The following is a 13,349-nucleotide window of genomic DNA, read 5'->3' as shown; positions in this document are numbered from 1 at the left end:
TTGTGCAGGCAAACAAAACAAGGCCTGCATAAGAAAAGAAAGTTTTATTAATGCATCCCTCCTTAAAAACAGTTGCAATACGCAGCCTCTTCCAAGCTCAGGAAGAGGTCAGAAGAGGTCAGCAGAGGAAGAAACTCAGTTGGAATAACTAAAGTTCCAGATGACAGCTTTTAATAGCTTTCCTGCTTGACAGGAGGAGTCTTCAGACTCTCCTGCAGCTGAAGAGCTGACACCCAGAGAATGACTGAAAGACTACAATGGCCAATGAAGCTGATATGGTTCAGCTTTTAATAAGCTTCCCCTTTTGATGCACCAGCTCCTTACATTATATATCAACTATTTGATGAGAATTAAAAAAAAAACACACAGCAAACACAACAACAAAAAGACAGAAGAGAACAGTCATTACTGTCTGACAAGGTGACACTTTTGATTTATCCAGTACAGGCCAGAGTGCTCCTCACCAATTCAGGGGTTGCAGAAATAACCACCATCTCTCATAATGCTACTTTGGTACTTCTGACTATATCTGTTAAAGAAATTAATTTCTATAGCTATTTTCTTGTGCACACTTCAGCATTTAAGGAGGGACAGGCTTGTCTCTGTAGTTCATGCAAAGACTCAGCTTCCAAAATGCAGTTCAAGTTTAATACCATTATACTTCACTATTCCCACAAACAGAAAACAACCATTGAAAACAACAGAGTCTAGCACTGCCATCAGTGTGTCCATTAAAAAGAAAAGACAAAGAGCAATCTTTTCTATCATCTACTTTAAAAAGATGCATTGCTGGATAAACACCATCACAAGAATGTCAAGTGCTCCTGAATATGCTTATGAACTGCAAATGCATTTGCATTCATTACAGAACAAGGCTTTTGGTCTTTGCCTAGGCTAGCCTGCACTGAGACTGCCTTGAAATAATCTGTGCCTTTTAGGACAGTGAAAGAATTTAGACAATTTTGGAATTACCGTATAAGCTTTCCTGTATCCTAAGCAAGCGACTGAAGATTGTCATAACTCTAGTTTGTAAAGCAATGAGACCAGAACAGTTGCAGCATACCCAGACATTTTAAGCTGCATACGCAAAGATATCCAAGCATAAAGTTTGTAGAACTAGCCAAAGCAGTACTTCTTCATTATTTCATTTATGCACCATATTTACCTGAGGACAAAGATCAAGCATGACAGTTGGTCCTCAAACTTTCTTAGGCCATCACAGAAAATCAGTTTAATATGAAAATTGCTTACCTCCACTGCCATGAGAAATACTGTACTTTTCCTATAACACAGTGTAAATGCTAAATATCATCTTTCATTAATAGATAGATACAGAGTGAGGAGCCAAAGAGAAGAGCCAGTCTGCTGTTCGAATCAAGGAAGAACAGGTTGGGAATACAAAGGTCAGGTGCAAGCTTAGTTGCAGTGACCATGAGACAGTGGAATTCAGGATCCTGAAAGGAATATATAAAGGAATATATAGAAAAAATACTTAAAGGGTAGGTGTCAGGAGGGTGGGGCCAGGCTCTTTTCAGTGGTGCCCAGGGACAGGACAAGGGGTAATGGGCACAAACTTGAGCATAGGAAGTTCCACCTAAACACGAGGAGGAACTTCTTTACTTTGAGGATGGCAGAGCACTGGAACAGGCTGCCCAGAGAGGTGGTGGAGTCTCCAACTCTGGAGACATTCAAAACCCACCTGGATGCATTCCTGTGCAACCTGCTCTAAGGTGACCCTGCTCTGGCAGGGGGGTTGGACTAGATGATCTCCAGAGGTCCCTTCCAACCCTATGGTTCTACAATTCTATGAAGAAAAGACAAGTCAGACCCTAGGCTTCAGGGGAACAGACTTTGGCCTCTTCAGGGACCTGCCTAGATAAATCCCGTGGTATATACTCTTAGAAAGAGGAGAGGTTCTGGGAAGCTGCTTGATTTTCAAGGATGCCCTCACTCAGGATGCTTCACCCTGGTGAGCAGGAAGTCAAGCCAAGGTGGCAGGAGGCCTGCATGGATGAACAGAATTCTCCTGACAAAGCTGACATAAAAGTAGGTGCATAAGAGGTAGAAGCATGGACAGGTGATTCAAGAGGAACACAGAGACACTACCTGAGCATGCAGGGATTGTGTCCATCCCAAAATCTATCTAGAGCTGAATTTGGCGAGGGACCTGAAGGACAGCAAAAAATGGTTGGGTAAGTATAGCTGCAGCAAAATGAAGATGAGGTAAAATGTGGGCCCACTGCTGAATAGGTGGGGGGCTTGGTGACAGCACAGAAGCAGCTGAGGTACTCAATACCTTCTTTACTGCAACTCTGAGAAGATATGCCTTCAGCAATCCCAGGTCCCCAATATACACTGGAAGTTCAGCACAAGGGAAACTTATCCTCAGTGAAAGAAGATCGGGTTACATTCGCTATTCTGTGGGTGTAACCATTGATGGAAAATGTAATGCAATTTTATTACAAAAGGTCTCTTCATAAGGGTTCTAAGCCAACAGCAACAAGACACACAAGTTTTCTACAGGGACAGCTTGTTTCCACTCTTTACCGGAGAACCCTGACATGAATCATCATTCCTACCCTACCCATGAAGCCAGGGTACCAGGAAACTGTTCCGACACGTATTCTCTCAGCGAGGGAGAGTTATCAAGATCATCATCATTTAAGACTAGTATGAGCCGACATTTTCAGTAATCATGGAAAGCGTTTGGGAGTTAAAAGGTTATTTTCCTTCTTTCCCCTTTCGTCAGCCAGTATTGTTATCCATTTATCATTATTCATAATGTAAATAATTATTCTGAAGAATTTACTTCAGAATAAGAGATTTATTCAGTACCTTTTCACAGAAAACTTTGGTTCTAGTCTCAGGATGGAGGGAAGTACAAGTCATTCCTCAGTAGATTTGAATTATTAGGCAAAGTAAACAAAGGATAGGTTTACCCTCACTACTGATTCTCTATCCAGTTTTTCATATTCTTACAAGTGCACTAGGGCCTGAAATTACTACCGGGAGAAACTCGGCCTGTTTACAAATATTATGCACATAGAGTTTGGCCCCCATCAATTCAGGTTTGAGCTGCTAGGCTCATGTTTTAAGGAGACACTTATTGGTGAACTAGTTGTAACTGAAAAGAAGATCCAGCCTCTATTACTTCATCTCTCCATGCAGCAAGTCATCTTGTATCCAAAAAGTGTCTTCCAAAATGCAGATAGCTGCAATAACCACTCATCTGTGGTGCATTTACATGCATCACCACAAGTTGTTACTTTAGACTCTGATTACAGGACATTATTTAGGATTAATTGTATAATTTCTTCCTTAATTTTTATGCCATCAGGCAAGAGAGAATTAAACATTACAATTAATTTGGTTGATGCACCTAGAACAGTTATATAAAGAAGATACTTTACTGTTCAAATTAGAGAACAACAATGCTCCCTAGTAAGAGCTGTTATTGCTGTGTTTGAAGATAAATGCCAGGAAGGTTAGCATTTTGCAGGAATTAAGAACCACAGCGACAAAGTGAAGTTCTGTATCAAGAATTGCTTCTCAGTATTTAACTGAGCAAGTGACAGAATAGAATTTGTGTCACTAAAGAAAAAAAAACACAAACAAAAAACACAAAAACCAGCACACGTGCTACATTCCAATGTTTCTTAAGGTCTAGTTTCCCAGTCTAACTTGCTTTTCAGAGTGAGAAATGGCAGCAGAAGACTAATATTACTAACAGTAAATACTTTGTCTTCATATTTGAGGTTAAAAAATACAAAGCCAGTAAGACTTGGTAAAACAATATAGTCTGAAACAAGAGCTTTGGAACAACACATACAAGCTGTACAACAGAGAAGTAGGGATAAAAAGCTAGCCTTAGCTATATGTGAAGCCATTACCAAAATTAAGCAGTGCTCAAGGCAAGTTGTTGCTAGCACTGGCCTATTCTCTCCTTCGGAAAAGTAATTGGAAAGAAAATGTCATTTGGCTTTTATTTAAGAATTCTAGCAGATTTGGAACAAGAAACATACTCTAGCACTTGCAACAACCAGTTGATGATTTCAGGCATTATTTCCAGTAACTAGCATTAACACCACATGTTTGCTAACACATCTTTAAAACCACTGCTTGGTTCCCCCCTGCCTAGTCCTCTCAAAGACTTGCTTCATCAATCCAAATTTCAACTACAGTGGGAAGAGGTGGACACCTGTAAATTACCCTGCTTATGTTCTGAAGCTACACATTTCTATTTCTAAGTGTAAAACACACTGAACCGTGCTTTGTTTGGTTCACTGTTTTATTAAACTCTATAAAAAATTCCACGTCTACAGTCTGATACTACCACATAGAGAAAAATATCTTTTTGTTTCAAAGCACAAAGCAAAACCACATGACACTTTAAAGAAAGAAATTGCTAAATGTTGACCCTTAATATGGATTTAACAACTCTTCCCTCACTGGTGTAATTCACTTATGCAGCACAAAGCGGATGCTAAGTTTTCCAGAGCAGGAGTGGTATACGCCATATTGTTGGCATATGGATTTTTTCAGTCCAACTGCCACTTGAAGGTTACCCATTCCACAATAATATTCTCAGTTTTTATGCCCAAAAAGCAAGCTGCATGTAATTAGTAATGGAGGCATTCACATTTAAATATGCACATTTAAAGGAACAGAGAACAAAACATTCCTTTTAAAGCTGATGCAAGAGACTGGTATAAATTAAGTCACCAAACATAATAACGGAACAAAGAGATTATTCCATTCAAATCAGAAGCTGATTTATCACTTATGTAAAGATAGTTCTACAGATAAAAGCAAGAAAGAAGTTTATGATGTGCTTTTGTTATTACAAAGTTGCTTTCTGTCTGATTAATCAATCACTCTTCTCCTTGTCCCTCCCATGCACACACCCTAATGGGTTTTATCCACTTTCTCAAAGCATATGGTCACAAAATGGCCACATTTACCACAACATGGTAAACTATCCCTAGAGAAACTGCAGATACGCTCAAGTAGAACGTTCCATTTCGAAGAAGAAGGAAATGTTTATTATTTAAAACACACTATCTCTCCTGACAGTATTCACAAGTTTCTACTACACACAGACAAGACCAAGAAACCTATAATGAAAAGTCTTACTCTGTCATGAGATTATCTGGTCTCTTCTAGTACTCTCAGTCACTTGTCACCAAGTTTTGAGTCCTGTAGAGTTCAGATGAGCTGCTGTAACTACCCATTTCTTTCAGCTTAAAGACATTCCAATACAATAATTGGTGGGAGGTGGGAAAGCGCAGATCTATACATTTCCCATTACAAGTTAGAAACACCAAGAAAAAAAATTCAGAAAGTTACTACAACCCCTTGTCTTTTATGCTGTGCACAAAATTCTGCAAGGAAAAAGCTTACATTTTTCCTTGCTTCTCCACCCTTTTCCAAGATACATAAATATATAAACATAAATATTGCAAGCAAATTTTTCTCTCAAAAAACAGAAACACTAAGCTGCCCTCAACAGCTCACTCTTCTCTTGTGTACCCTGAGATACAGGCAAGTCAGCTACACCAGAAGAAAACTTAGGGATGAGGAAGCTGTTTTACCATCCACTCTCCAAAATAGTCAGACAGTTTCTCCTCATTTTAAGTGTTCAGCCATGTATCTGACTTTAGCTGCTGCAAACTTGACAAGGTTTTCAAGGCAGGCTGCATTTTTCACAAATTCAAGCTGGTGGTTTGCAGGTGTTGATAGGCAATTCACAGCATGTCCAGGGAAAATGCCCAGATCTTTCTGCATGACCCTGCATCCCTGGCAACCAGGGCTGTAATTTGACCGAGGACCATGGATATGCACCCAGAACATGACGATAGATTCAGGTGATTATTACTTCTTCATCCACTAGGATGAAATAGGACAGCCGCTACAGCTACACTAAATGCAAATCTTTCACAGTTGAGGTTTTTTGGTTTCTTTTAAACTTTACGTCACTGTGTAAGTACGGGTATAGAGTTTCACCTGTTTGGTGAGTAATCTGTGTGGTTTTCGGTGTGTCTAGTGGAGTGGGCTTCAGCTGGTGGTAAAGAGTCTGACCTCACAGCTTCAGGGAGTGACAAAAACCTTGTTTGACCCAGTGCTATAGGGTGTTGTTCTCATCAAATACGACCTCCAGTTAAGCTTAATCTTACTCTAGACTGCTTTTATTTACTTTTAAAAAATAGTGCTTGGCCCTGTTTTACATAAAGGAAACGTCTGATAAACCACAACTACAAGACAGGATATTTATAAGCCAAGAGACCCTTACTGATGATTCTCCTGACCTGCTAGTTGTGGTTAGTGACTGAGATGCAGAAAGATATCAGTATAGTTTAAGACTCCAAATCTCAGTAGGTAAATAAAGGCATAACACAGCATACACCAAGAATACATTCTTGAGAAGTGTGATAGTTAACAGTTTAATAGACAGTGAAGAAATTTCCCCCATGAACATAATGTAATAGAAATTGGATGCATGTAGACACTTATGAAAGATTCAAATACAAAAGCACAGCACCTACAGCATGGAGGATGGAAGGGCAGAAGCTGCATCATCAGCTAGGCAAGTGCTGGCCTTTCAGAGCAGGTCTCTCTGTTCTGAAAGATCTCAGACGCTTCTTTGTGACCATAAGTGTCTTACAAACCTTCCATTATGAGCATTTCACACCAGTGTCACTTTCCTCAGATGGCTCAAGCTCAGTCAAAATGAAGGACTGAAAAACAGGGTAATGGTCAGGCATTTGGTCTCAGGCAAAGCAGCTCAGATCTTTCACACCATTGACCTGGTTCAACAACCCAGACTAAAAAGTCAACATCTCCTTGAGTTGCTGATCCTGCTCCAGTATTTAAGTTATATGTATTTCTTAAGTCCCTTCTCAGGTTCCCCTCTATTACCTTAATTCTCACGCACAGAATTAATTCCTAATCTGTCAAACTCAGTGGCTTTACCCATGGTACTGTTGGCATTTGGCAGAGCAGCAGCGACTCTGCTCTGAAGCAGTTCTGTCCATGACAGTGGAGAGAAGTGACAAGACTGGACTACGCCTGTACTGCCAGAAAGCCAAGAATCCATACAAGGCAGTAAGTGAATGGAGTTCAAAACATAAAAGTAGAATTTGCTTTCTCTGTTTGGCAGTAATATAACACAACATAAACACTTGCAAATTCACTACTGGAAAGTAGAGACTTTTCTCCTCCACAAGATAAAGTGATTTTATATAACGTGTATGATAGGTTTACATTCTCTGTATCATCATTAGTTGTCTTTGATAGAAATGTCTCTTTTTAAAAATAGGCTAAGTTTGACAAATGTTTTATTAAAAAAAACAATTAGAAACCCACCATATTCCCTCCCAGTGAAGTTTGGCCAGTTAGAATTCTGAATTCTATTTCACTGCCCACTAAACTAATATATATTTAGCAAGCTCCAAGTTATTCCCTGCCTATTGGGCTTGACTGTTTTTTACCCCCAACCAATTCTGTTGTCTTACAGTGTTACATCTTTAGCTACAAGAAAGATCAAACCAAACACCAACCCTCCCATAAGAGGTACACATCCACTCCAAGCATCAGCCAATAAAAACATTATATCTTCAGTTAAAAAAAGGACTGATATAGTACATTACTAATCTTGTGATATTAATCTGAAGCCTCTCCCTCAAATTCTTGGCTCCAGTCAAGGGTTATTTTTGTGCAAAAAAGCTTCTGCCACTTACCTCTACATGCAAAGTTTTTTGCATGGGCAAAACATACCTTATCTCATAGTTAAGAAATTTCATCAAAGCACGTCAAAACAATTTCAGTATTGTTCTGCAAAAGCTATCCCCTTACAAAATATTCAAGACACAGTAGAATCAAACTGTCACATACTGGGAACTAATACAGAGGTGCAAAATACCAAGTCTTCCATATTTACCATAGGAAAGAGACTAACTTGTAAAGATTTAGTTATTTCATTAACTTTAACAATGACTTGGGCTTTCTCTTAGCTAGGATTACTTTACAACTAAGTTCTGACAAGGAAGCATCCTTGCAGTAGGTGTTATTGGGCATGCAAGCCTTACATTAGAACCACCCCAAAATCTAATGTGGCTTCAGGCAAACCTTAAAATACAGCACATCCATTTCTGACAGAAAATACAGAAATGCATGCTGAATGGCAAACTGAAGAAAGAGCTCCCATATTGAGGTCTGAAGTCAAGTTATCCAGGAAAAAGACTCCCTTTTAACTCATCTAATAGTCTCAAATTTAAGACACTCATATCTATCAACATTCTGTTCCATCTTGGATATAGCGTATCACGTTAACTCCCATCTCAGGAACGTCAACAAAATAAACTTTTAAGTTATTGCACGTGGCTCCTTCCTCATGGCCATTTTCTCATTTCCTAGCCCACTTCCCCACACAGCACATCTCCTACACCTTGCAAAAGAACGGGTCTCAGTATTTCAGACACTGCTACCAGCAGTTACTTGCAGATGCTGTAGTTACATGAATTAGATACTGCACCTTCCAAACTGTGGAGTCCTTACTATAGTCTGGGGAGCCAGAGAATGATCCTGCTGCGTATGACAAGTTGTCACTGAAGAACTTCTCTGCTGGTCAATACTTACTGTGATACTCATGCTATATGAAGAACCCTGAGCAAACAGCGAGCAACACAAAGAGCAGCTACATTACTGTCTTGGTTATACCGACAATTGCATCTTTGCTGTCACCTGTGAAGCCACCAGAAGACTCTCAATTAGATAACCTGTCTGCACAAATATTCCTGCTCCTGTGAAACTGCAGTTTCGCAAGTCACCTCTACACTTCAGAATGGTGCACAGAAAACACAGCTCCAGGTAGGAAACAGAATTTTAATTCTGTGTTTTTCCTAGCGTAGTCAAAGCTGTGTTCTACCAGATCAGGGCATCTTCCTTGTAAGTACCACCTCAGATTACACCACTTCTATTTGTTCTTTGTGAATTAACACAGAAAAATAATTCAACCATCTTTCCTTTTATCTACCTAGCAGGCAAGAAAAGAAAAACAGAGGCTTCCAAAACACTCCAAAATGAAAGAAGAGCTGGCATTAGCAAGCTGCAGAAATAAAACAATTCTGTGTCTGCATTTCTCTAATAAATGCTACTTTATCAGATTAGGTTTCTTTTGAGAGGAAGGGGGGAGGGGTGGGAAATAGTCACACAACCCAGTGATACAGGCTAAGCTCAGAGAGGCAAAGCGTTATTCTAAAGTCTTCCTTTCAAGGAAAAGAATTTCATACACTCAGGCTTCACACCCTTACAGCCAATATACCTATTACATCAGTTCATTGCTGCAGACTGATTGTCCTTCATAAAAACAAGAGTTTTGGCTAAAGTCAGCAAGAAGCACAAGTATTCCAGACAGTACATCCTGTAAAATTCATGGAGTCGTTGGGACCAAGAGTTGTAGTTACACTGTAGTAAACTGCAAAACCTCAAAGTGGCAAGTTATACTAGCAGTAGCAAGTACTACAGGCCGAAATCTGATAAACACATCATGTACATTAGTCATCTTGACAGCTTCTTATACCCACAAGCCTCATGATTTCAGTGTACTGATACATCAGTTAACACTGATACAATATTTTAGCTGTATATAGCCATTTCATTTTAAGGTAAAGCTTGCTGGCAAGAGCTATTGCTTGCCACGAATGACTTAAGAATTTTTACAGGATTTAAACTGAGCAAGTAGTGTCTGATGTTCAAAAATGAACTCAGAGTATCTATAACTGAACTTAACAGAAGAGCAAAACAAGTATTACAGGTAATTCTCAATGAAATAGAGGAGTATGTAACGTTGCAGTGCTTTCTATATCAAACAAGATATTTCTGCCTCGCAACAGTTTGCTATTCTTTTGATAGCTGGTTATAGAAGTACTAATAAAACTACATTTCAAGTGTATTAGTCATCTGCACTTCTCGGACTGAAATGTCCATATTGCAAATACTCAGATCTTAAAAAGAAATGCTACGTGTAGCTGCTTTCAGAAGTCGAGAGGTTGAAGCCGATTTTCAGTCCCCTTTAGTTTCCCACAAGCAAACAGCCACTCACACTCGAAGCAACGAAACAAACAGAACAAACTGCAACTCCGAACTTTGCCTGAAAACCACAGCTCTGTCCCTCCAACTCCTGTGCTGGTAACACACGCCTTCACCAATATAAAAATCGCTATCAAATGCCTGGGAGGTCTGGGGTGGGGTGGTTTTTTTTAAGGCTAGGATCACACCAAGTTAAGTGTTTCGCCTTTTATAGTGCAGACACCTAAAATAGGAGTTTCCAAGACAGCAGGAAAACCAGACAGCGTTATCGGAGGCATCCGAGGGACGCCGCGCCCCGCTCCCCGCCCGGCGCGGAAAGGACGGTGTACGAACAGCGGCAATTACAGCACTTCACTGCACTTTTAACGCCAGGCTGTCCCCCAGGCGGGGAAAAGGCGGACTTCTTCAGGCACCGGTGCGGCGAAGAGCCCAGCTGGCCGCTCCGGACGACTCGTTGCCCTGCAGCGGAGCTCGCCCAGCTCCTTCGCTGGCCGGGGCGGGAACAGCCGAAGGCGGCTTCCAGACAGGAGCCGCAGAGGTCCAGAAAGCCTCCCGGCTTAACCCCTTTCCGGCCCCAGACACTGCCGCCGCCGGGGGACCCGCTCCGTGACGGGGCGGCCAGTGGGGGCGGGGGGGGGGACGGCGGCACACCTGTGGGAGACAGGCCGGGGCGGGCGGGCTCCGCGGGACCCCCAAGTTGGGCCGCGGCAGCCCAAGTGGGGTCCCGTGAGGGGAGGGGAGCGGAGGGGGCGGGCCGGCCACCGCTACTCACCCGCACCAGGTTGCTGACAGCGGCCTGCACGGCCGAGACGGGGGCGGTGAGGTCGGGGATGGCCTTGCCGTCCACCTCCCCCTCTTCGTGCATGATGACCAGGTGGGAGATTTGCTGGGCCACCGGCTCCAGGATGCTCTCGATGGTGCGCGTGTGGAAGACGGGCATGGCGGCGGCGGGGCGGGGGGGCCGGGGCCCGAAGTCCGCACAAACTCCTGGCAAACTCTGTCCCTGCGGGCTGGCGCCCCACAGAGAATGCCGCGGCCTCCACGCGAGGAGGAAAAACGAGGAAGAAGGGGAAAAGAAACGACCGCTGGCTCCTGTCCCTCCGCCGCTGAGGAGAGTGCAGCAGCCCAGAGAAGGGGCTCCCGGTTCGGGCTCGCGGAGGCGGGACTCGAACTCGCTGCCCTCCTGCCTCCCCCTGGCAGCGCCCACCCCGCACTGGCACGGCTCCTCAGCCAGGCGGCGGCTTTTCAACCACTACAGCCTACCCTTCCCACGGCTGCCCGCCCCCTCTCCCGCCCTTGCCCAATGGCCGAGCGGGCTCCCCCGCTCCCAGTGGCGCAATGCCGCGTCCATCAAAATTCCAGAGTCTCCCCCCCTCCCCCCGGCCTTCCCCGCACCACCCGCCTTCCCAACCAAGCTTGGTTGCGCGTGTGCTGGTTTCCCAGCGTTGGGATGACGTCAGACGTTCTGGTGTCCATATAAGGAGAGGATTAAAGCCGGGTGCCGGAACAGCGGCCGGGGACGAGGGCGGTGGGGGAGATCCCGGCGCCCCGCCCCGGGCCCGTCGGGCTGAGACGCGATCGCCCAGCGGGGTGCGTGTGGCTGGGAAGGGAGTGGCTGAGGGGAGTTGGCGCCCCTCGCCCGCTCCCGTTCCCCGTTTCGGGCGGCTTCCCGTGGGGAGCGCACCTCACGGTGCTACCGCCACCCATTCCCCACCACTCAGCCGTCCCCACAGAGTGCCCGTAGCCGGCCCGGCGCGCCCCGGGCGCGGTCCCAACCGCTTCCGCCCTCCCCGAGGAGTAGCGGTGGAGGCCGCTTCCCGCCCGCCGCACCTTTCTCTCAAGGGGGGAGGGCTGCCCCTGCCGCCCTACGCTCTCTGAGGCGAGGAGGGCTGCTCCCGCCTCCCCTTTCTCTGAGGCGGGGAGGACGAGGCGGGACGCCCCGTTGGGAGAGCGGTGAGGCGGCCCCGCTGCCCGGGGTCGGGAGCGCCGGGCAGGGGTTGAGCGAGTCGGTTTTTACCGTCATAGTCTGTGGTGGCGGCAGCGGCGCGGGCGCTCGTTTAAATACACTTGGCGCGGGGGGCAGGGAGCAGCGCGAATTCCCGCTCTCCCGTAGCGCTGGAGCACGGCCGCCGGTGAAGGGCCGTGGGCCGCCCCCCGCCGCGCTGCGAGCGGCCGGAGTGCTCCCCGGGGCCTGCACACACACCCCCGGGGCGAGCGCCGCGCTGCCCGCTCCCCCCTCACACCGGGGGTCCTCCCGGTAGTCAAACAGAGCGTGTGAGTGAGGGGCAACAGGGCTGTGGTGCGTACTGCAGGCTCTCCTTGGTAACACCGGCACAGGATTAGGTTTGGAAAACGAGTACTGGCTTTGAGGTATTTTTGCCCTGGTGGTGCTATTTTAAGCTATAAATCAATGTTCCCCTCAGAGTAGCTTTCGCTCCTAAACATTTCACAGCAAACAGCGTCCTTTCTGCAGTGTTTGAACACAGCCGGTCCTACCAGCAGCTGCAGGGACATATAGAGCGAGCAATTAAGTCAGTAAGGCTTCTGGTCTTCATAACTTCAAGTACTGGAGTTGTCATTGTTGGGGCTACAGGGATAGCTACAAGTTGTAGGCCTAAAGAGCTAAAAACCCCAGATTTTTTGCAGGGTTAGAAATCTTAGTTATATTTTTAGCTCTGAATTTCTTTTCGTTGTTCTCTTTTAGGATGCTGGAATTACGTGCGTGTATTTATTGAATCTGCAGTGGCATAAGTTAGACAACTAATTTCCGCCTTGTACAATCCAGTTTTATTTGGAAAAAGGTATACCTGTAGGCTTGATAACAGCTAAACGAATTATGTTATTGACATTCAAAACAAACTTAAAATATCCACCTCAGCATTAATGAGTGTATTAAGTCACTTGAACTATGCACTGTGAGAGTATTTTATGGTTTTAGCTATTGGCTATATAGCATTGTATTTATCATTTCTAGTATATGTATTCCCAGCAGTGCCTCCTTAGCATACTGTAGATCAGTAATAATGTGCACACATAAAAATCCTTCTGTATACTAATGTGCAGCAGCTGGGAATTACAAAAAGCAATTAGTCCATGTTATGAACTAATAACCTGCTAAATTCTGTTTTGTGGAGGTGTGCAAACCTAATAAACCACATATTTAGTCATTTGTGGGACTTGCACATAGCTAAGTTCTCTGATTAAAAATAATTGCTTTAAGTCTGGGACCTTGTATGAGTTCTGGTTGAAATATGCATGCTTAT

The 13,349-nt window shown here is 44.4% G+C and overlaps 1 protein-coding gene across 5 annotated transcripts in view; it reads right to left on the bottom strand.

The window, feature by feature from the left end:
• VCL (vinculin) overlaps positions 1–11,386 on the bottom strand; it is a 61,744-nt gene extending 50,358 nt beyond the window's left edge. The window contains exon 1 of one of the 5 annotated variants that reach the window (XM_063338319.1): positions 10,859–11,386. In XM_063338319.1, coding sequence (XP_063194389.1) covers positions 10,859–11,026 — 168 coding nt within the window. In that variant the 5' untranslated portion in view covers positions 11,027–11,386. The remainder of the gene's footprint in view (positions 1–10,858) is intronic. The other 4 variants (XM_063338315.1, XM_063338316.1, XM_063338317.1 and 1 more) reach the window with 4 other exon arrangements.
• Between the last annotated feature and the right edge of the window lie 1,963 nt (positions 11,387–13,349).

This window comes from Chroicocephalus ridibundus, chromosome 6 (assembly GCF_963924245.1).
Source record: "Chroicocephalus ridibundus chromosome 6, bChrRid1.1, whole genome shotgun sequence".
Lineage (NCBI taxonomy): Eukaryota > Metazoa > Chordata > Aves > Charadriiformes > Laridae > Chroicocephalus > Chroicocephalus ridibundus.
This window is presented reverse-complemented; position numbering and strand designations above follow the sequence as displayed.